The following is a 23,443-nucleotide window of genomic DNA, read 5'->3' on the forward strand; positions in this document are numbered from 1 at the left end:
TTGCTTTCCAACCTGTATTTTTTTCTTCTATCCTTGGTCAGAGGTAGTGTTATGGTGATTGGATTGCTTATTTGCTTCCTGCATCAATATTTATAATTGATGATTCTGAACTTTTGTAATGTGGCTAGCTACAAGTCATCTTAGCATAAAAAAGGTGCTTTAGGCAAGTTTCAAGAATCAAGAGAGGAGTGCAAAAAAAGAGAATAGAGCAAGATTTGGAAACTAAACAAACAAATAAGCACCGCTACCGCTATGCTCTCGCTCACCCTACATTGCTCCACCATTCAGAAGTATTACATTCACACACCTGTGATTGACAGGCCAGAGGGATCCTCAAAGCTAAATATGGGAAGAGATTCCCGCATTGGTCAGAAATTAGCCGGAAGTAGTCTAAAATCCAAATTGGCACATACAGAAAAGGCAGTCACCCCAAAAAACATTATTCTAACAAAGCATGTCACTCACCAAAAGCGGATGTAAATGGCATCTCTCAAAAAATACACTAAAATAATAGATCTTAAAGCTTACCCACACCACCTTTAATGTGCTACAGGTCTTATAAAAGACTACAAGATATAAATAATTCCTGGGACAATAAAATTAAACCCCAGGTATTATATAGTCATGGAAATAAACCAATTGAGTGACATGATTATAGCCTACAGCAAATGAAGAAAATACACTGAGGCCATAGTGAATTTTAACAGCAGGATGCACGGATACCTCTATGACCATGACAGAGATTTTGAAGCTCATTGGAGCCAATCTATTGGCAGAGCCACAACCCTTTCTTATTGCCTTCAGCTAAAGCTGCCTTAAATAAAGCATACATCAGAAGTACTTCATTGGCATCCATTTTCTCCAATGAAAACCCATGCAGCCATTTAAATATGTGCCTGACACATAAGTGAACATAACTGCAGGTTGTCCATGTCCACATAGAGGATCAACATGAAGTTCTGTAGATCATGATACCAATGCAATGACTACCAATGACAACTGCATGGCCATTGTGGTATTTCAGTCCCCACAATTAACAATGACATTGTGTGCTGCCTTCTGTTGAGCTGTGCTTTGTTTAAATTCTAGTTTCCTGTCTGAGTTAATCAGAATCTTGTCACGATATAAATTGAGCGGTTGGGAGTCTCAATCAATACAACCTAATTCCAATTGTTGGCCGACCTAGGCTATGCCTAGCTTTGGTAAACAAAAACAACAATCTACAAAACATGCTTAAGGGTACAAAAGATCCCATAACTGGTCTTACAAGTGCATTATCCTAGGAGTGTTTTATTTGTTTGATCAAATGCCTTTAGGAAATGCCTCTCCATATACATTCCCTAGATGTATCAAATATAGGCACATTGATTAGAAAGGGGTTTTGTAAAGCTATGATTCTGTTTCTAGTGAAAGTCAAACGGTGAAGTGCTACCCTAACCCTAACCCTGAACTTGCATCAGGACCATTAAACACAAACCCCATTCCAGGATAGACAACAACATATATGTGAATCCTCCAGAACACAATATGTGCTCAATTGTTCATTACATTAAAGCTAAATGCAACATTTGGAAAAACACTTGGTAGTGTCCCGCCTCCCAGCTTAGCGTTATGCATACGAATACACAGTATATTGTCACAGAAGTGCTGCAAATCTATGAACGGTTACATTTCACAAAACACTGCCAACCATGATTCTATGCATAATAAGACAGATACAACACAGATTCTAGCACCAAAAGCATTATCTTCGAATATTTCAATTGTTTATACTTTAACGGTAGTGAAACTGCTGTTTCCTGTGTCACAGGTGGCCAGCCGTAACGGGCTGACGCGTTAAAAGGCGTCTTGTTATTTAAAACACAAAAGGTGCATGACATCACATTTGTATAGAAACGTTATATGCAGTCACTAGTGAGACAGGTGCTGCTGCTGCAACATAGGGGTGCAACCGCGGCCTTTGGAAAATAACCGGCTTTTAGATCATAAAAAAATACGTTTTACAATAAAAAAGGCATTCAGACGCTCTAGCCGGTCAACTACGCATCAGATCCAACACACGTCTATACAATACATTCGTCCCGAATACGCATCGCGTCCAGTGGAAACTCACTAACTAAAAACGATGTAACAATCGTCCCCGAGCCAGTGTGGTTAAATAGCAGCTGTAGCTTGAGTTAGTGAACGCCTGACACAAGCTGCGGTAGCTAACGTTAGCATGCAAGGCGATCCGCCCAAGCAACACAGCAGAGAAGGCCCCGTCGCCCAGAGCCCCCTTCATTACAGAAACGGGCCTTTCCCTGGGCATGGCCCTTGAAATTGGGATTTTAAGACTGATCTACGCGTCCCACACAGCGTCGTGTTGCACAAACGGGGCTGTTAGTCTGCCCTGTAAACACACACACTCGACCTAACCGGGTATAGCCGATGACTTGGTAAACTGTGGTGTTGTTAACACTACGAACGACCAGAACGGTCGCGCTAACGTTAGCGGGCTTCCTACCTGCCTGGGTTGGGAGACGCGGCTACCATTAGCCTGGTGCTAACCAATCACTTGAACCCATCACGTCCGTATTTTTTAAATGGACAGACAGTCTGGCTGTCTCGGAACGCCGGACACACACACACACACACATGCTTGGCAAAACTTACTTTCCAAATAAAAACAAAGCCCAGTGAAGTGGACCAGACGGCAGTCACAAATGCACACCACCCAGGGGGGTTGATCACGTCAAAAGCGCGACTGTGGGTGACAGTGGTCCCGTCTAATTCCTGACACCCCGCTGGGGGGGAGAAGCGCTGCGAATCGCACTGTTGTTATAAAACAAACGAAACACACCCGCAATCAGCTCCCGAAATGAGGGGCAAGACTCAAGAGCGCGACGGCGAGCGGACGGGCCCGTCACGTCCACACGGTGCACTTTGACCACCGCGGCCGGGGAGACGTGTGATACGTATACTGATTTTCGACAACTTGTAAACACGAAACGCTGGACGCTATTTTGACTCTCCCCTTCTGTAGACGGGTCCCGGAACCATTAGCATTAGCATTAGCTAGCTAGCAGCCAGTCAGCAGCGGAGGAAGCTAAGCTATGCTATGCTATGCTAAGCTAAGCTCTCTCTCTCTCTCCCTCTCTCTCTCTCGTTTTAACGTTCCCACCGCAACATTTTTAAAAACGACATGATATCCAAACCCCCCCCCCCCCCCACCAAGCCCTCCGGTGACAACTCACAACAGGCAACAACAACACAACAACAACAACAGCAGAGGAAGCACGACAAAGCAACGCGCTCGCATGCAATTATCCCCCCGGCAGATATTGTGATATTACCCGGCCTCTCTCTCTCTTGTCACCAGCTGATGCTAATATTAGAGCTAGCGGGCAGCTAACGCTAACTGCTAACCGCTAACAGCTAACGCACCCCCCCAGCAGCAGCCCAGGAGGCTAGCGAGCTAGTTGGCTAACAACTCACCAGGAATTTGATAGGACTTCCCCTCTACTCACAAGCTGCGTTCAGCCCTGGACGATTGGCGGTGTCGTCGTAATGTTACATAAACGTGGCCTATATCGCCGTGGGTCTCGTCGGGCTAAAAACAGGGTTAGCCGTGGGATCTGATTACTACGCTTTTCTCCGCTTTTGAGTGTTTTTCCTGCGTCACCGGCGCGGTTGCAGCCCCCCCAACTCTGTCTATTCCGATCCCTGGGGCTTGTCACTTCGGTCCCAGCAGTCAGTCACAACTTGAATCACTTCAACATGGCGGAAGCGCAGTTTTGACACAAACGTTGTCTGGTGAAACAGTCCAGACGACTATCCGATCTTCGGCGGCCGACGCTGTCAGTGAGCCAATTTGCCCTACGACCGAGCTTGCATCGGCGAACGAAACACCATCCGAACGGAATGGACAAAAAAAATTCTGAATTACGATGTCTGACTCCGAATCCAGCGAGGATTCTCGGTTCCGTGGTTTGGTACATGCCCAAGCGGAAAACGCAAGTGAAGGGCTGAGCTCATAGGCTGAGCTCAGGATTTCTATGGCGGAGCCATGGAACTGGGCTTTGCCGCCCCCCATTGCATGGGCTTCTTATTGCACTTCGTCTATAACGGAGAAGTAGGTTGTCTGACAAGTGAATATCAATAAATAGGTCATTTAAAAAAATGACCATGCCACCACCCACCCATATTCAATTACAGCAATCTCAGAGGTATGCATCTCATCAGTAAGGATTGATTGCTTACAGTGTCCACATTATTTACTAGTATTATCCCTGAAACATACTCATTTTTTAAGGCCCACCTGGTAATATATATATATATATATATATCCTGGTCAAACAGCTAGATGGTTCTGTGTTTATACAATAGCACAGCAGCTGGATACTACAGGCAGGTTTTATATAAACTAAATGCCATTTAGATCGTGTGGATGTTAAATGTGTTTCAACTCAAATCATATAACCTGCTTGTTTTTGTGTGTGTGTGTGTGTGTGTGTGTGTGTGTGTGTGTGTGTGTTACTTTCGTGAAATTTGGTTTGTCATGGTGAATTGGCAAACCAAAAAGGCTAGTAGCAATAACAAGGCTAGTTAACCAGTAAAAAGTTTGGATGCAGGAACATTCTTTACAATAATTTTTTTTACTGACTTTATTTTTTATTGTGGAATATAACATGTAGCAGGTGTATGTACCATTCATGAACTTACATAAGAAAAAAGGTCCCGGTTTCTTCAATGATCTAAAAAAAAATACATAACATGGGGACAGTTCTAAACTTAATGCAATGTATATCTTGGCTTACATTTTTTAAGAATAATGATTACAGCATATAACGTGACCTATTAGGTCAGCAATTGTATTGCAATAATATATTCATACAATTATAGCTATAATAAAAACATGGGCTCTGACCCTCTCCTTTTCTTATCCCTGCTCGCTGACTATATTTGTTTTTTTTCTCTTTTCGGGGAGCAACAATGCCTGCTTGAATTAGTATGATGCAAATGCTAAAATGAAAATGAAATGGGTAAACGGCAGCTGTTAATTTGAAGCCAACCAGTCTCCGATGGCTACCTTTGTTACATACGACTCCCGTTCTAACACGGGAAAAGGAAGCATAAACAATACATCAATCCGGTTCATAGGATTTACTGGCACACTGTCCTCTAAAATTCACTCACAGTTGTTTATGGTAGAGATGATTCTTGAAATGGTTTTCAGCACATCTCTCCTTGGAGGGTCCAGGAAGACATCTAACGCCTATTCCTCATTGACTCCGTATCCGCATTTTCTCGACAGCCGGACTTGTGATCATTCCAGACAGCAAAGATGGCGGGTGGACAGCGTTGAACCTTTGCGTAATGAGTTCCAAAATTGGATCAAATAAGCGAGTTTTTGGTCCTATCTAGACGCCGAGCCGATAGAAAAAAACTTGTTTTGAGAAACAGAGGTTATAGAGTACGTCAAAAAACGGCCTTTGTTTGAAATTATCGAGACCCAGTAGTTTCTTTGAAAGTGTGCATCGCTCTAGCTAGTATTGTCATTGTAAAATGGCTCCAGTGCAGATCGGATCAGATGGGCAACTGGTCCCTCTCGGGGGTCCGACCTCTGGTCCGCAGCCACCTCCACCTGGGGCGCCAGCCACGCAGGGAGTCCGCCTGAGTCTGCTCATTGAGTTCCTTCTTCAGAGGACCTATCACGAAATCACCCTGCTGGCTGAACTGTAAGTTACTGTATGCTTAATGGCTAGGCCCTAACGCTTAGAGCCGACTGTTTACTATCAGACTAACCAGCTAACACTCATTAGCCCGAATATTGCTGCTATTAACGCTGCAGCTCCGACTTGTACTTAATTCCCGTTACTTGTACGTGCAATAGTCGTAGTGACTCGCAGCCGGTGTTTGTAACGACAGTGAGACATGCTGTAGATGCACTGAATGAGACATGCCAGAACACTGTTCCATCTACGATGAATGACTGAATGGAAATGTAAAGACATATATTGAAAAACCACCAATATCACTTTTTTTTTTCTGAGAGAGATTGCGGAATATTGTATTTGTCTCTCTTCCAATTTCCTACCATGGCTTGTCAGTGTGGCTATGTAGGGTCTGTAGTAATGTGTTTACGTTCCACATTTATTTGTTCCATTTTATTAACATAGCATAACTGATTTTAGTGTTGTTTATGTTGGTGCTGACTAAACAAATGCACTGGCTGACTTTTCATCTTGATTGTTTGTACAGGCTGCCTCGAAAAACAGACATGGAACGGTAAGACATTAGCCTTCCTGTTATAACACGTCAAAGGATTTTGGTCCCCTATCTTTTAAACTTTGCTGAGAAATTTCGAACCTCGTTTTGATTCAAAAACCCTATTCTCTCATAGGAAAATTGAGATCGTCCAGTTTGCCAGCCGCACCAGACAGCTCTTTGTTCGTCTCCTGGCCCTGGTCAAGTGGGCAAGCAACGCCGGGAAGGTGGAAAAGTGTGCGGTATGTATTGCGGCATTCCGAAAAAAAATGAATGGGCTGATAAGGATCGGGTACCACGGTACTAACTCACCTTCCCCTCCTGGGTGTCCATGACAACAGATGATCTCCGGCTTCCTGGACCAGCAGGCCTTCCTCTTCGTGGACACTGCCGATAGGCTTGCGTCATTAGCCAGGGATGCCCTGGTCCACGCCCGCTTGCCCAGCTTCGCCATCCCTTTCGCCATCGACGTGCTCACCACAGGTTCCTACCCTCGCCTGCCCACGTGCATACGAGTGAGTCGTCGTGTTATTTGTGTTTTAAATTGCTACCTTGTGTTGGCAATGTGTTTCTGGGTCTGTTGTTGTTGGACATATATTACAGTACGATTATGATCTTGTATGGCTTTTGACCAGCTTGTGACTTTGTGTGTGCAGGATAAGATAATTCCTCCAGACCCCATTACTAAGGTGGAGAAGCACACCACTCTAAACCAGCTCAATCAGATTCTCCGGCACCGCCTCGTCACGACAGACCTGCCCCCGCAGCTCGCCAACCTCACAGTTGGTAAATAACTCTGGATACAACATGAATGTCCATCTACCTAATCATAAGTAATGCTTGTATGATGACCAAGCCTTCAAACCTTCAAAACACTGGGCTGTAACTAACCATGTATGATACCATGATACTACCACTATGATATGATTAACTGTAATAACCATTGAGTGTAAGGCAGCCCTTGAGACCATGAAGAGAAAAACATCAAGGGATCTAGTCTCTTGATGGGCTTCAATTGCTTTGTGAGCGGCAAGTTTGTTCAGTGGTTTGCTGAAGTTTGAGTGTGTGTGTGTGTGTGTTTGTACAGCTAATGGACGTGTGAAGTTCCGCGTGGAGGGAGAGTTTGAAGCCACCCTGACCGTGATGGGAGACGACCCAGAAATCCCCTGGAGGCTCCTAAAGCTGGAGATCCTGGTGGAGGACAAGGAGACGGGAGGTACAGCAACAACAGCCACACACACACACACACACACACACACACACACACACACACACACACACACACACACACACACACACACACACACACACACACACACACACACACACACACACACACACACACACACACACACGTTCACTATACATACTTGTTTGTATACACATTTCTTTGATGTGTGAGTATTTCAGTTTTTCATTTAATTACCTCCCTATTTCTGTTTATAACCATGAACTTTTCTCTCGCCCAATTTTCTCCATCTGCTCTTCCTCCCGTCCCTCCCTCACTCCTATTGCTTCCATAAGATGGCAGAGCTCTGGTCCACAGTATGCAGGTCAACTTCATTCACGAGTTAGTCCAGGCTCGTCTCTTCGCAGATGAGAAGCCCCTCCAGGACATGTACAACTGTTTGCGTATCCTTTTATGTGTGTGTGTTTGTGTGTGTATGTATTCGTGTGTGTGTGTGTGTGTGTGTGTCTTGTGCGTACACTTTCTTATTTCCCAGTAGCCAATTGGCTTGAGTGCCATTCTGGAGTCCACTGTTGCAGTAATCTCACCGTGCAGTTGCATACTGCGTATTGACTGGCCCATGTATACACTTGTAGCATTCCAATAACAAGCACGGCTGCTTTTTTGGCAACTTTTCTCGGTTGCTCTTATCAATGTTTTTGAAGTATTAAAAAAAAAATACACTCCAGGCAAGATTGAAGTGCCAAGGCAAGTATCATATACGTCTAGCTCCATCCAGGTGGGAGACTGCATAAAATACACACACTGTATATTTCAATATCGTGGAGATCTTTTTATGTCAATCTCTATCTGCTTTCAGCAGCCTTTCCCTGAAGCTAGGATAACTAATCATGGTTGAGCATTGCAGCACATATATTCCCTGTCCCACACGGTGATAATTGTAACATTCGCCTCACTGTCACGGCGAGCAGAACTCTGAGACAACCGATTCATTTTGATGCGACCGTCAGCTCTCTATTTCTTATCGGACCGCTCCTGAACATCGGATCCGAACCTTAGCCTTAAACAATTAAAAGTCTTCTGGCCGGCGGGCACTGGGTAAACATAACACAATGGGGACATCTTCTTAGCATTCAAGGCGACATCAAAGCGTCCTAATCATGCATGCCAGCTGAGTGCTGCCACGCTAATCACAATGCTCATCACACTATCCCTCCCCCTGCCCCCACCCTCTCCCTGCACCCCCGTTAGCTGTGCAGCTTGGCCTGTCAAAGGGTTGCCTGTGCTCGATACAAATGCCCCAATAGCCCCCCCCACCCCACCCCACCCCGCCCCCTTTCTTCTTCTAAAGGGGTGTGTTTAACACATAGGACCTGTGTGTTTCGGGGATGTGTATCCCCACCTGAATGCCTTCTGAATATCAACAGAGAGATGTGTAAGATAATATGATGCTCTGTTCCATGACCCACACTGCATTGACACACAGACACAAACATCGCAGCCTGGGTGGTGCCAGCTCTCCCATTTCCTTGCTAAACCAAAGTGCAGTGCATTGGATGCACATTTTATTCAAGCTCATGCTAATGTCAGTTGGTTCCGTATTTGGCTGTGTAGTAAACGTGGGAAGGGTTATTCATGTGCAATATTCTGTAAGTGTGCCCGGTTTAGCCATCGCATCATGTATTGTGTTTGCCCCTTAACCCTGTTGCGTCCAGACTCCTTCTGTCTGTCCCTGCAGTTAGAGGTGCTCCACTCTCAGACCCTCATGTTGGTCAGAGAGCGCTGGGGGGACCTGGTCCAGGTGGAGCGGTACCATGCTGCCAAATACCTCACCCTCGCTGTCTGGAAGTAAGAGCACACATTCACTATGAATACGTTTGATATGGATGTCTATTATTGTGTGATATTTTGGAAAGGACTCTCTATTGATGTGTCTCTCTTGCTTTTTCGTCTTTCAGTCAACAAGTGTTGGGTAGAAAGACGGGCACGGCCTCCGTGCACAAAGTCACCATCCGAATTGACGAATCGGATGGCTCCAAGCCACTCCAGATATCCCATGAGCCTCCACTCCCCGCGTGCGACTCAAAACTAATGGAGAGAGCCATGAAGGTTGACCTCCTGCACTTGGATGCAGTTGATATTTGTGTTTCTCTGTATTTGTGCATTTGGTGTGAACCTTCCGACTGAGCATTTTCCCCTTGTCTCATAGATTGACCACCTGTCAGTCGAGAAACTCTTGATTGACAGCGTACATGCACGCTCCCATCAGAAGCTGCAGGAACTGAAAGCCATTCTTAAAACCAGCAATCCCAATGATAATTGTAAGCAGTTCCTCTTTGTTCATTTCTTGATTTCTTTCAGATGTATTCCGTAACTGGCCACCACGTGCAATGTATTACCAAGCTTTGTGTGCCGATTAATTACTCTGTAATTAGTTGGTAGAATTCCTAAATGTGCTTCATCTTATTCCAGCTTTCATCGAGACTGCTCTCCCCACACTGGTCATTCCAATACTGGAACCATGTGGCCGCTCTGAGTGCCTGCACATCTTTGTAGACCTGCATTCTGGGATGTTCCAGCCCATGCTGTATGGCCTAGGTACGGACAAACGACATGGGATCCTGTATATCATGTGGAATGTGGGATAATGTCAGATAATTCTCTTCTAGGGATTATACGATTGAACGGCATAGAGTGTGATCCACTATAGGATATGTATATCAACTTACTGGGCACACTTGACAACAAACTCCACTAACAGCGTGAATGCTCTCTCTCTCTCCAGATCAGTCCATGCTTGATGACATTGAGAAGACCATCAATGATGATATGAAGCGTATTGTCTCCTGGCTTCAACAACTTAAGTAAATCCAGCTTTTTAGTCTTTATATACACATATGAACCATAATAGAATGCCTTTTCATGAACAGTGTTCTGAAAAGAGGCTTGTATTTTAGTCCACTTCCCTTTCCTTCTCGTGGGCAATCTAACATCTGCACCGCAGGTTGTAATCGTAAACCAGTCCACTCGGCTTCCTCTCACACTATCTCTCTCTCTCTCTAACTCTCTCTCTCTCCCCCCCCACCCCCCCCCCCCGTGTGTGCAGGTTCTGGCTGGGGGAGCAGAGGTGTCGACAGTCGGTGAAGCACCTGCCCACCGTGTGCACGGACATCCTGCACCTCTCCAACAGCACCGTGCACCCCGCGGGGAGCCTGTCCAAGCACAAGCTCTTCATCAAGCTCACCAGGCTACCGCAGTACTACATTGTGAGTCGTCGTCCCCCACCCCCGCCTCCATAGCCCTAACCTCCGTCCAACATTAACACGACTGTCCTCCTCCATCAGGTGGTGGAGATGGTGGACGCTTCCGGCTGCACAACGGAGCTCCAGTACAAGTACTCCTTCCTGTCTGTGTCCCAGTTGGAGGGCGAGGAGGGACCTCCGTGCGCCCAGCTCCTGCAGCACTTCAAGCCCAACCTGGAGCAGCTGTTGCAGGACCCGGCCTCCGGGAAGAAGGCCCAGCTGGGCTCCAAGAGGAAGGTACAGGAACCCCCCCGCTCCCCGTACTGTAAAATGAGACCCAATTAGATGTCAAAGTGTGTTGTGTGCAGTCTTATGGAATTCTGTGCTTAGTCTGTGTGTCTTTGTGTGACCTGCGCCGCAGCTATCTGGAGACCATGGTGCCCTGGAGCCCAAGAAGCCCAGGCGCTCTGGGGAGATGTGTGCCTTCAACAAGGAGCTGGCTCACCTGGTCGCCATGTGCGACACCAACATGCCCTTCATTGGTCTCAGGGCAGAGGTGCGTGCCCCCCCCCCCCCCCCCCCCAACACAAGGAACAAGATTTAAATGAACTATGTTACCATTATAATGATAATTGTATGTTCATGAAGTAGGGCCTACATTTCCAAGGCTGTATGAAAGATAAGAAGAAGAGATGGTACCCTGCTGGTACCATCTCTCCTTCTTATCTTTCAATCAATACGGCTTTTATACTCTGTTCCTCCGTGTGATGAGTTGCCCTCCCTCCCTTTCTTTCTTTCTCTCTCTCTGTGTTTGATCTCAGCTGTCTAACATGGAGATCGCTAACCAGGGCGTCCAAGTGGAGGGGGACGGCTGTAGTCACGCCATACGCCTCCTCAAGTAACGCTACACCACTCGCACATGCACTCTCAACACGTGGCTGGGTTTCTGCAGCAGGCTACCAAGACAAAGACAAAGTCGATACTTTATTGTTGAGTGCGGGAAAAACCTGAGACTGAGGCTGAGGCTGCCACATTGTTGTTTTGATTGTCGATTCAACATAGTGGTATTGGTTTCAATTCATCATTTAGTCTTTGAAAATGTCAAATAATCCAAGTGTATATCATCAAGTTACCATAGCCCATAGTGATGTCTTCATTTAACTTTGTCTGATGAGCAGCCAGGAAATGAAAATGACGCCAATGGCAGAAATGCCTTTTTTTTTTTTTTTTTTTACAGTTTTCAACTTTAAAATGACACAATTAACCGATTAACCCCCCACCCCCGACCCACCCACCCACCCACCTCGCTCCTGCAGAATCCCACCATGCAAGGGTGTTGGAGAAGAGACCAGGAGAGCTCTGGAGCGCACCCTGCTGGACTGCACCTTCCGCCTGCAGGGGAGGAACAACCGCACCTGGGTGGCCGAGCTGGTGCTGGCCAACTGCCCCCTCAACAGCACACACAGCAAGGAGCAAGGTACACTCCCCCCCCCTCCCTCCCCTCACACTGTCATTGTTGTTTTATGATCTTCCTTTTTAATCGTATTCTCGTTTTTTATATGCACCGCTTAAGGGTGCCAGGAATCTTACAAGGGCACTGTGAACAATGTCATAGATTTGTTTGAACTTCCTGTTTGATTTCGCCGCTGCCACTGCCCGTCTCCTCCCCCCCCCCCCCCCCCCCCACACACACCACGTGTTTTTTTTCCACCAATTAAAGGCCACACCTGTGTCATGCCAATGCTGGCATGACACCTGTCGCTTAATCCTGCCAGCTTTCTTCTTTAGAATTAATTTAGCCGTTTTATTGCCTGGTATGTTTGCTTGTGTAAGCCGTTCCTGGGATTGCTGGAATCCGTAGTCTCTCTCCTTCGTCAGTCAACACGGAGGTCTGGCTGCCTGGAAGTGAAGCCGCAGAGAGGACGTTTGTCTCTCTTTGTTTGTGGTGTTCTCTCTCCTGATTGGATGAACCAGAAATGTTGTTCTGTTAACTGCAGAACAACATTTCTGGTGAGTGACTATTTGATGAATAAATACGGCTTGAAGCATATTTGCTTGCATGGGCAACGCACACCAAACGTAAAACCTTTACGTCGTTGTCAACCGTTTCAATAGTATTATACTTAAGGTTTGTGCAATTTCCTGGCCCTACAGTTGGGCTCCTACACCCCAGACCCCTAATAATGTTATCAACCCCTCCCCCTTGTCGTGTCTCCGGCCAGCCTCCACGCGGCACGTGTACCTGACCTACGAGAACCCGCTGTCGGAGCCAGTGGGCGGGCGCAAGGTGGTGGAGATGTTCCTCAACGACTGGAGCGCCATCAGCCAACTGTACCAGTGTGTCCTCGACTTCTCCCGCGCACTGCCAGGTGTGTGTGTGTGTGTGTGTGTGTGTGTGTGTGTGTGTGTGTGTGTGTGTGTGTGTGTGTGTGTGTGTGTGTGTGTGTGTGTGTGTGTGTGTGTGTGTGTGTGTGTGTGTGTGTGTGTGTGTGTGCGTGTGAGAGACACTCTTATTGAACCACTTGGAAATGTAATCAATTTAGACGATTAACACAACTTCAAGCTATTACTTTAAATCAGTGAGCTGTATAGTTAGTTACTGGTATATAGCTATCTCATCTGACCAACTCACAGGATCCGTGCGTGACTCGACCCATCCTAGATCAAATCAAACCTGTACTTGCCTCGCCCCGGAACATCTCAGATTCCACGGAAATGTTAAAAAGAGCGTTGACTCATACTCCCTCATTTCTCCCCCTCAACATCCACGCAGAGATGCCGTCGTACCTAAGCCTGTTCTCGGAGATCCGCCTGTACAACTATCGCAAGCTGGTGCTGTGCTACGGCACCACCAAGGGCAGCTCGGTCACCATCCAGTGGAACGCCAGCGGCCACCGCTTCCACCTGGCCCTGGGCACGGTGGGGCCCAACTCGGGCTGCTCCAACTGCCACAACATCATCCTGCACCAGCTGCAGGAGATGTTCAACAAGTGCCCCAACGTGGTGCAGCTGCTGCAGGTAACCGGCCCGTCTCTATTGGGCCGGTACGCGTCAGTATGCGTCGTGAGATGAGTTTTGGGGGTACTCCGCCATTTTGAGAGGACTCAAAGAGTCCTTTTTTGTATATGTCCTTTTTTGTATATGTCCGTAATGTTCCAGATGTTTCACTATGCAAAATGGTGGCACAGCTGTATGAGGTGAATTAATGACGCTTATGCGATAATAACAACAACGTCTCTCACGGATAGTAGTTATGCACTGTCTAGTAGCAAGCAAACGCAAAGAGATTCCATTCCCGTTCCGCTTCACCAAGGGTGTCTGCCGTCCCATCCCCACCCCCCACCCCCATCCCCCCCCCCCCCACCAGGTGCTGTCGGACACACAGGCCCCGCTGAACGCCATCAACAAGCTGCCCACGGTGCCCATGCTGGGGCTGACCCAGCGCACCAACACGGCCTACCAGTGCTTCTCCATCCTGCCCCAGTCGCCCACCCACATCCGCCTGGCCTTCCGCAACATGTACTGCATCGACATCTACTGCCGCAGCCGCGGCGTGGTGGCCATCCGCGACGGCGCCTACAGCCTCTTCGACAACACCAAGATCGTGGAGGGCTTCCACCCCGCGCCGGGCCTCAAGGTACCGCCGGCCGCGCCGCACCGGTGGTTTTCAGTTGGCTTGGTTTCGGTCGGGTTGGTTTCAGTCGGAGGGTTTCAGTTTTGGTTTCGGTTGGTTTGTTGCTTTCCGTTTCAGTGTGAGTCTTGGGTTTCATTGGCTTGTGGATATTGTTGATGAAATCATCTATCATCTATCATTCTATTTTTTTAATCTGACATTCATACGGTTTTGCAGAGTCCTGGGTTAGGTTTTATAAATTTTTTTTAACATCCCATCCGTTTGCTGCTTTGAGGCTGCCTTTTCACCCGTGACTTGCCTCCTGAGTTCTTTTCCCACACCCCTTATTAGTTCAAATATCACAGCACCTTTCTGCAAATATCACAGGTAGCTGTGATAGCTGGTTTGTTTTCCTCCGGGGAATAATTAACTGCCACTCAACCATGTGCCTCCATATGTTGAGATAAGAATCTGAATGTGACCGAGTGTATTTCGAGTTTTTCGAGTGCAGCTGCTGTAGTCGAGGTTCGAGAGCTGTAAAGACAGAGCAGGATATTTAAACCAAACAAACACAACAAAAACCCGCCCTCCCTCTCTGCTCCCTCTCTACGTGATTAAGTGTTGCAGTCACACACCTGTGATTGACAGGCAAGATAGATTCCCTCCAACCAATCAAGGAAGAGCTGCCCTGAGTTCATCAGACAGCAGCCGGGAGCTGATTCTAACATCCAAATCGGCTCATACAGAGGCGGGCGCAGTCAACTAGAAACAGATCTTCTCACAGCGCATATCTCACCGTAGGCTATGGCATTTCCATCAAATGACACCAAATAATATCTTAACTCTTAGCCACAGCCGCCCCCCCCCCCCCTTTTTTTTTTTTAATGATTGAAAACGATGATCAGAAGAGCCGAACGCCTCCCAACGCATTGCACACGGATGATGGAAATGGCACACGGTTCCCTCTCGCCTTGTCCCCCCCCCGTGCAGACGTTCCTCAACATGTTCGTGGACAGCACCCAGGACGCCCGGCGGCGCTCGGTCAACGAGGACGACAACCCGCCCTCCCCGGTGAGCGGGGACCTGATGGACAACATGATGAACCAGCTGCAGCAGGCGGCGTCGGCGGCGGCGGCGGCGGCGGCGCCCATGAGGGGCGGGGCCGGCGGCGTGTACCCCCCCCTCACCTCGCCGCCCAACTACCACGCCAACGTCACGCCGTCGCCCTCCATGATGCCCACGCAGTCCCCAGGTAAGCGTGGTCGTTCTGCTTCTCCGTGTGTGTGTGTGTGTGTGTGTGTGTGTGTGTGTGTGTGTGTGTGTGTGTGTGTGTGTGTGTGTGTGTGTGTGTGTGTGTGTGTGTGTGTGTGTGTGTGTGTGTGTGGGGTTGTGCGTGTGTGTGTGTGTGTGTGTGTGCAATTCACTGTTGCCTTGTGCTTTATGTGTGACTCGGCAGCCAACATCCATTCACTTTTTTTGCTTTTTTTTTTACATTTGTTTTCAATGGAACAATATCAAATCCTTCAATGTGTCTTTGTCTGTGTGTATCAACTGCGGAAAATGAATGATCAAGCAAGTTTGTATGCATTTTAATTTTGGAAGCCCGGTGTGATTTTTTATTTGTGATTTATTTGTATCATTCAATCATCAAATCAACACCCCCATGGCCTAGCAATAGAAAATGCATGCAGTTAGCCTGGCTCTGTCCATCTGTCTCAGCCCGCCAGCTAAAGACCACTGCCCCCCCTCCCGCCCAGCGTGTGTGTGTGTGTGTGTGTGTGTGTGTGTGTGTGTGTGTGTGTGTGTGTGTGTGTGTGTGTGTGTGTGTGTGTGTGTGTGTGTGTGTGTGTGTAAAAAATGAAAGTTCGTATGTCTGTGCATGATGTGGAGAACTTGTCGACATTCAAGTCTGACAAGCCCTTTCTGTGTGTGTGTGTGTGTGTTTGTGTTTGTGTGGTGTGTGTGTGTGCGTTTGTGCGTGTGTGTGTGTGTGCAGGGCCAATCCATGCCTCGGGCTCCCCTAGTGGAGCACTCAGGGCCCCCTCTCCCTTTGGGCCCACCCCGTCTCCCTCTTCTTTGGGGATAGCCATGGGCCAGACCAGCTTTGCCAGCCCCCACGGTAAGTGACAAAGTGACCAACGGCCGTGGTGGTGCTGCTGTTCCGCTGGTCTGCAGCTGGGCTGGGCAAAGACACCGCTGCTGGCTGGGGCTGGGGCTGGGGCCGGGGCCGGGGCTGGACTGACTCAAATAAGTCTTCTACTCAGGGCACCGAGGGTACTAGGGGTCAGACAGCACAGTGGAGGAACCTCTGCTAGGTAGGCTCGACGGTGCGGTCTGGACGTAAGTAGTAGCGGCGGCGGCGGCGGTGCGGGGTTCGGCGGATGTTTGGCTGACACCCGTTCTGTGTCTTTCCCAGGGGCCCTGGATCCCAGCTCTCCGTACGCGATGGTGTCCCCCAGCCAGAGGAGCCAGTGGCCCAACTCCCCCCAGGTGTCGGGGCCCTCTCCCGGGGCGCGGATCCACGGCATGTCCCCCGGGAACCCCTCCCTGCACTCGCCCATCCCCGACCCGCACTCCCCGCGGGCCGCTACAGGTGAGAGGCCCCCCCCCCCCCCCCCCGGCTTGTGGTTCTTCACATCTGCAGTGGAGTCACATTACCAGCGCTGCTACTAAGATAGTTTACTCCTGCTGCTGCTCCCCACCACATCCAGGGTCAAGCCACTTTAGACTACGATCTTAATACATTTTATAATCTAAAAACCAGAGTGTTGGCGCTAGTGATCGACCGATAATATCGGCTCGCCGATTTTATTTTATTTCTTCAATATTTTTTTTTCCCGGCATGATTTACAGACAGTTCAATAAATGTTGCTTTTTTTTAAAATTGAGACTTGTAACATTTGTTATCATCATTGTGTCGTTTTTATGATGTAAATTGAGGGAGCAAAAGCAGTATCGGCTCAAGAAAATCGTTATCGGAGTATCGGTCATTGACTAAGGCTGATGGGAAAAAAAAATCTGTATCTGTATCGGCCCTAAAAAATATATCGGTTGATCCCTAGTTGGAACATTAGTACACAGCTTTGGAACATCGCTATAAAGAAAGCACCAAAAACATCACAAAGAACTTTCTTTTGGAAGCTTGGAGACCTAGATGCACCATGGCAACAACTCATATACACCAATACCAATACCAATGCAAATACACTTTTACGAATCCAAACCATAACGTTGAGAAAAAAAACGATGAACACGCCACAGTGCTTCAGTGTTTTGTAAAGTGTTGAAAGGCGCTCTTGACGAAATGTGGTTCTCTTTATCTGTCCCTTTGCTTGCGTGCGTGCGTGCGTGCGTGCGCGTGTGTGTGTGTCTGCATCTTTGCGCGTGTGTGTCTGCATCTTTGCGTGTGTGTGTCTGCGTCTTTGCGTGCGTGCGTGTGTGTGTGTGTGCGTCTCTCAGGCTCCCAGGTCATGCCCAGCAGCATGCCCCCGCCCCGCAAGCTGCCCCAGCGGCCGTGGGCGGCCTCCATCCCCACGGTGCTCACGCACAGCGCGCTGCACGTGCTCCTGCTGCCCTCGCCCACGCCCTGCCTGGTGCCCGGCCTGGCCTGCAGCTACCTCTGCTCGCCGCTGGAGAGGTTCCTGGGCTCCGTCATCATGCGGCGCCACCTGCAGCGGATCATCCAGGGCGAGCCCAACGTGAGTGGATGACATGGACGGGGTGCGGGGGGGGGTTTGGTGTTTTATTAAGCGTGTTTCAGATCGAGCATGCGTTGCGTTCGCCTCGCATAACAATATAATGCGTTCTGGGATAAAAAAACGTCGTCAGAAATGCTGGTGATGACTTCCCTAGTATGCGACGTGTCACATGGCTTTAAAAGCTCGCGGGAGCTCCCTCCCTCCGTCCGCTTTTCCGTGCATACGGTCTCAAGTAAATGCGGACGTAAGACGCTCCCCTCGACACGTCAAAACGTTGCCCTGGTTGGTTGGAATTACCGCGTGGAATTTCCCACGTGAGAAATGACATGACTCCTTTTAGAGAGGCGTGCCCTCTCCCAAACTATGTTAAAAAACTAAGTGCACCTGTGTCCGACTTGACATGGTGGGAACTTTGGGACGTGTCTCTGGCTAGTTCCAGCGGATCTTCTCAAGTCTCGGAGCATGCATGCGCTCAAATGCAGGGGATCTGGAACATGCCTTTTGTCTTCATCTGGCGGTGTGTTAGCTCTGTGCTAAGGGGGTGACGTTAGAGCATGTGATGCGGTTTCCTGTGAACGGACAATAAATTGGATAATTGTATTCATTCATTATTAATCAGCTGGTTAAAATATGATTTTTTTTTTTGGATGGCCTACTTTGCTCTACTGTGTTTCGTGTGTCTGTGTGTGTGTGTGTATTATTAATGACCTGCTAGTCATATTTTTTTTTAAGTAACTATTTCTGGAGCCTCACTCTCAGATAATTTATTTTGAGAATCTTTGTTGGTTCATCGGTTTAGTGTCTGCCTTCGCTGCGTCCCTCATCCTCCTCCTCCCCCCCCCCCCCCCCCACCTGCAGCTGTCCATCGTGAACTCCAACGAGCCCGGCGTCATCATGTTCAAGACGGAGGTGCTGAAGTGCCGCGTGGCGCTCAACCCCAAGAACTACCAGACCCTCCAGCTGAAGGTCACGCCCGAGAACGTCGGGCCCTGGTCCCAGGAGGAGCTGCAGGTCCTGGAGAGGTTCTTCGAGACCCGGGTAGGTGTCCGGTGTCCAGGGACGTCCGGGTACAGATAGGCACAGGCTGGGCTGGGGGTGGTTGGGGTGTAAATCTTTCGGTGACTCACGATTTGATTCTATTAATATTGATTCTGGAGTTCAAAGTGATTCCCGATCCAAAGTCGATTCTCGGTTCAGTACTTGGAGGTTAAGATTAAGATTAAGATACAAAGATTGTCCTTGAAGGAAATTTGTCGTGGACTCCATGCTGTCATATAAAGCTGCTTTACAGTAATAACAGTACAGGTAAAGACAATACATACATATAGGCCCCAGGCCACATATACACAGTATACAAGAGACATACACACCCACCCAAACCCTCCCTCGCGCACTGTATTATACCATGGGTCATGAATAGTATAGTTGCACAGTTTATTTGGTCCTGGGGGCATTTAGGATCTTAATTGAGGTGGGCACAAATGAATTTCTAAAACGGTTCAGCCTGCAAGTGGGGACTCTAAAGCGTCTACCTGATGGTAGAAGCTGAAGAAGCTGAAGAAGATGGTAGGTTCTCATTTCCGGATCTAGTCCAGTCCGCTGTGTGCTGTGTGAAAAGCAATGTGGCAAACTGTGGCATGAAAGCAGAGTAAAGTGTATATAAGATGACGTTGTGTTTATATTTGAAAAAGTCATATCAACTGATTGCTACCATCTTAACACACAAAGGAAACCCCGAGACAAAATGGGGTATAATTACATTATAGTTCTGAATCTATTCAGAATCATAGAAGATAAGAATCGTGACTCTAAATATATATATTTTTTCTTTATTCTCCCTGAAAACATTTGCCTGGCTCAGTTCTTCCACACTTTGTTGAATTATTTCAGAACTAGTCCGTTCATATATTTTGGGCCAGGGGAAAGGGGGGGGGCGGGTGGTGTTGACTTGATGATTTAGGTTAGTGGGTTAGTTATGGTTCACAAAAACAGTATCACTGTGCTGCTTTATTGAACCACTAGTTGGCGACAACGAGCGAAAAGGGACTTTTGGACTGAAGATCATCGTCACAGAAATCATAGAGACGTCATGAATGTTGACAATGTGTGTGTGTTTCATTCGATCACGCTCGAGAAACATTCGCGCACAAATCCGCGGGTTTTCTCGTTTGAATCACGTTTGCATATTCCCTGTGTGGTGTAGGTGGCTGGGCCTCCCTTCAAATACAACACGCTGAACGCCTTCACCAAGTTACTGGGAGCCCCCACCAACATCCTGAGGGACTGCGTGCGCATCATGAAGCTGGAGCTGGTGAGTGGGCGGTGCGGAGTGGTGCAGAGTTCTGTACCCGGTGCATCTTGACTAGTATTATCGCACGGCCTACGAGCGATGTGTAAAATGAGTCGGATCAATTAATTCAATCCTTAGTGTGGTAGTGTGGTAACACGCCCTGGGCGGTTAATACATTGTGTTGCTTCAAGGATCTAACCTTGAGACGTCTTTGTGTGTGTGTGTGTGTGTGTGTGTGTGTGTGTGTGTGTGTGTGTGTGTGGCTTCAGTTCCCTGACCAGGCTGCCCAGCTGAACTGGAACGTCCAGTTCTGTCTGACGATCCCGCCCAGTGCGCCCCCCATCGCGCCCCCGGGAACCATCGCCGTGGTGCTCAAATCCAAGATGCTCTTCTTTGTGAGTACCGGCGGCCCGGCCCGCCTTATCTCAACGTATTCATGACATCGTTTCATCTCAGAGCGCCGACGCCTTCGGCAGTCTCACTCTGGCTCCTCAGACCCTCTCTGCAGACATTTTCTTTTTTTTATTCACTAAACTAAACTTTTATTCCGACGGAATAACCAACACAAAGGAAAAAGGTTTTCTATACAGGATGACGGTCTCACACAGCTTTTTAGAAAAGTGTCCTCGACTACAGAGCGAATGCTGTCGTTGGTTGCAGCAGCAGGAGCTGTCTGTACAGCGTTCCAAAAAAGTGTATAACCCTCTGATGCACAGCATGGGTTACAAGAGACCCCCTCCAGAGCTTTTATCTTCTATCTTTGCTATTAATACATTAAATTATTTGGTATTACATGAATAAACTTTTTTTGACGATCACACCTATTTTTTTACACCTTTTTCCCCCTGTTTTATTTCCTGTTTTGAATACCTTGAATCCTCACACTCAACGTTAATCCATCCACAGCTGAATATTTATTTGCTATATCTCTCCCTCCTGAACCAAACGCATTTCATCTTTCACACCCTCTCTTCCACCACTTAAACATAACCATCTTCTCCCCCCCCCCCCCTCCCAACATAACCTCCCCTCCCCCCCTCCCAACATAACCTCCCTCCCCCCCCTCCCAACATAACCCCCCCCCCCCCCCCCAACCCTAACCCTCCTTTTCCATATGAATACAAAAATCGTCCTTGTATTGTATTCACATGCGCTCCCCCCCCCCTCCGCCCCCCCCCCTCACACCTCAGCTCCAGCTGACCCAGCGGGTGCCGGTGCCCCAGGACCCCCTCAGCATCATCGTGCCCATCGTGTACGACATGGCCACGGGGCTCACCCAGCAGGCCGACATCCCCCGGCAGCACAGCTCGTCCGGCGCCGCCGCGCTCACCGTGTCCAACATCCTGCGGAGGTTCAACGAGCTGCACCCGGCGCGCCAGGGTGAGGCGCCGCGCGCAAACGCACACACGAGAACGCCCAACCCAGGGAGACGCACACACACGCCCAACCGGGGAGACGCACACACACGCCCAACCAGGGAAACGCACACACGCAAGTTGCTCATAACGCACACACGCGCGCCGCGCATAACGCACACACGCGATGCTCCTAACGCACACACACGCGCTGCTCATAACGCACACACACGATGCTCATAATGCACACACACGCGCGATGCTCATAACGCACACACGCGATGCTCATAACGCACACACGCGCGATGCTCATAACGCACACACGCACGATGCTCATAACACACACACACACACACGCGCGCGATATTCATAACACGCACGCGATGCTCATAACGCTACGAATTTCTTTTGAATTCTGATCATGTCATGTATTTGTTTTGTCCTTTCCTTTTAGGCGAGTGCACGATATTCGCCTCTGTTCACGAGCTGATGGCCAACCTCGCTCTGCCCCCTGGTGGCCGCTAGTGGTGACGCCCTCAGGCGAGCAAGCGATTCAAAAACCTCCCAGGGGCCCCCCAAACTGGACGGAACGAGTTCTGACACTGACAACCGATCGCCCTGCCTGTCACCAAACTGTACCAAGGAGAGGGTTACCCCCTCGCCTCACGATGTCAAAATGCAACATATCTACTCTCTCTGCTCCTGCCAATGCTAATGTACAGCTTCTAATACGAAAAAAACAGAGTTACTTATGGAGAATGCAGTTGGTTTCCTGAGAAACGGGCGACTGTTGTGGTGATGTGCCTTGAAGGAGCGGGCATTTTATGGGAAAGAAATTTAAAAAAGAAGATATCTGTTTGCTTTTTTTATTTCAGGTGCACTTCTAAATATTATTGAAAATATGGTTGTATACCAAAAGATGTACATTGTTGTATATTTGACTTTGCTGCACAGTTGAGTTGGATTTTTGCTACAGATTGTCTTCATTTTTTACATAATGCCCAGGTCAATACTGGAGATATATCTTTTCTTAGCACACTATTTAAATGTCTTTTCCTCCCTTTACTATGTCAAGAAGTCTGTCTTTTTTTTCATTTTGAGCTGTCACTTTAAATAATGTAAAACTGTGACAAACTTTATACACTAGCTGTAATTTAAGACCGCTCTAGAGAACTTGAAGGAAGAATCTATGTGAGACCTCTTGTCTGCTTTTGTTTACTATTTAATAAATGAATCGTAGGACCGGTGTGTGTGTGTGTGTGTGTGTGGTTTCATCCCCTCCATTAAGACCTAAAATACCAACCGACTGGCCAACAGCTGGTGTAAAGTCACCTGTCGGCCACTGTGGATGCGAGACAGCCTGCGGTCGTCCCACCGAGTGACTCAGTGAGCCCCAAAACATGACATCATACATAGAGGATGCCGGTCGCCCTGGTGGTCTCCCATCTAGAGCGCCGTTCAAGACCGAAAACCCGAGGTTGTAAAGGGCGTGGGCTTTTGATGTTCGGATTTCGTCGAGCAACCTTGCACGCATGACACGTTGTTGTTCCCCGCCTTTTCGCCTATGTTTGAGCTAATTTGACAGCGAGAGTGGAGATGGTTGCATTGCATACAAAGCAACCGTTTATTCGCATTCGTTCGCACCGGTTCAATGTGGTGTAGGTCTCTCGAATGCACCCCTGGCGTGGAGCAATGTTTTCTGATAAGATGGTTACAATGAAAACTTTGACTGTTTTTGTATTCGTCTGTGCATTTTCTACTCTTTGGTTATTTGGAATGGATTCGTAAGTGTCTAGGACGCGATTGTTGT

At 48.2% G+C, this 23,443-nt stretch overlaps 2 protein-coding genes across 14 annotated transcripts in view; one reads left to right on the plus strand and one right to left on the minus strand.

Annotated features, from left to right (window-relative positions):
* Positions 1-3,917, minus strand: part of usp9 (ubiquitin specific peptidase 9) — a 40,101-nt gene extending 36,184 nt beyond the window's left edge. For 6 of the 12 annotated variants that reach the window (XM_084478804.1, XM_084478806.1, XM_084478802.1 and 3 more), the window contains exon 1: positions 3,475-3,914. The gene's annotated coding sequence lies outside the window, so the exon portion shown is untranslated. Of the gene's footprint in view, positions 1-2,652; positions 2,992-3,474 lie in introns of those variants that run through there. The other 6 variants (XM_084478800.1, XM_084478799.1, XM_084478808.1 and 3 more) reach the window with 4 other exon arrangements.
* Positions 3,918-5,331: 1,414 nt separating this feature from the next.
* med14 (mediator complex subunit 14) lies at positions 5,332-22,867 on the plus strand. Of its 2 annotated transcripts, XM_084477965.1 has the most exons (29): positions 5,332-5,717; positions 6,241-6,267; positions 6,383-6,488; positions 6,588-6,761; positions 6,903-7,032; positions 7,334-7,462; positions 7,771-7,878; positions 9,151-9,283; positions 9,394-9,544; positions 9,645-9,756; positions 9,908-10,033; positions 10,221-10,299; positions 10,542-10,701; positions 10,780-10,974; positions 11,099-11,233; positions 11,499-11,575; positions 11,994-12,154; positions 12,900-13,046; positions 13,451-13,695; positions 14,045-14,314; positions 15,281-15,542; positions 16,287-16,409; positions 16,707-16,883; positions 17,750-17,988; positions 18,847-19,026; positions 20,192-20,299; positions 20,548-20,673; positions 21,469-21,658; positions 22,088-22,867. In XM_084477965.1, the coding sequence occupies exons 1-29, from the start codon at positions 5,545-5,547 to the stop codon at positions 22,156-22,158; spliced, it is 4,314 nt and encodes a 1,437-aa protein (XP_084334091.1). In that variant the 5' UTR covers positions 5,332-5,544; the 3' UTR covers positions 22,159-22,867. The 2 variants fall into 2 exon arrangements, with proteins under 2 accessions (XP_084334091.1, XP_084334092.1); XM_084477966.1 differs by lacking the exon at positions 16,287-16,409.
* The last annotated feature ends 576 nt before the right edge of the window (positions 22,868-23,443 follow it).

The sequence above is a fragment of the Micromesistius poutassou genome (genome assembly GCF_964030765.1).
Source record: "Micromesistius poutassou genome assembly, chromosome: 14".
Classification (NCBI taxonomy): domain Eukaryota; kingdom Metazoa; phylum Chordata; class Actinopteri; order Gadiformes; family Gadidae; genus Micromesistius; species Micromesistius poutassou.

Coding starts and splice junctions, on each gene's coding strand:
- med14 (XM_084477965.1), top strand. CDS start 5,545: ATGGCTCCAGTGCAGATCGGATCAGATGGGCAACTGGTCCCTCTCGGG. Junction 7,463..7,770: donor GGAGGACAAGGAGACGGGAG/GTACAGCAACAA, acceptor TGCTTCCATAAG/ATGGCAGAGCTCTGGTCCAC. Junction 12,155..12,899: donor CACACACAGCAAGGAGCAAG/GTACACTCCCCC, acceptor GTCTCCGGCCAG/CCTCCACGCGGCACGTGTAC.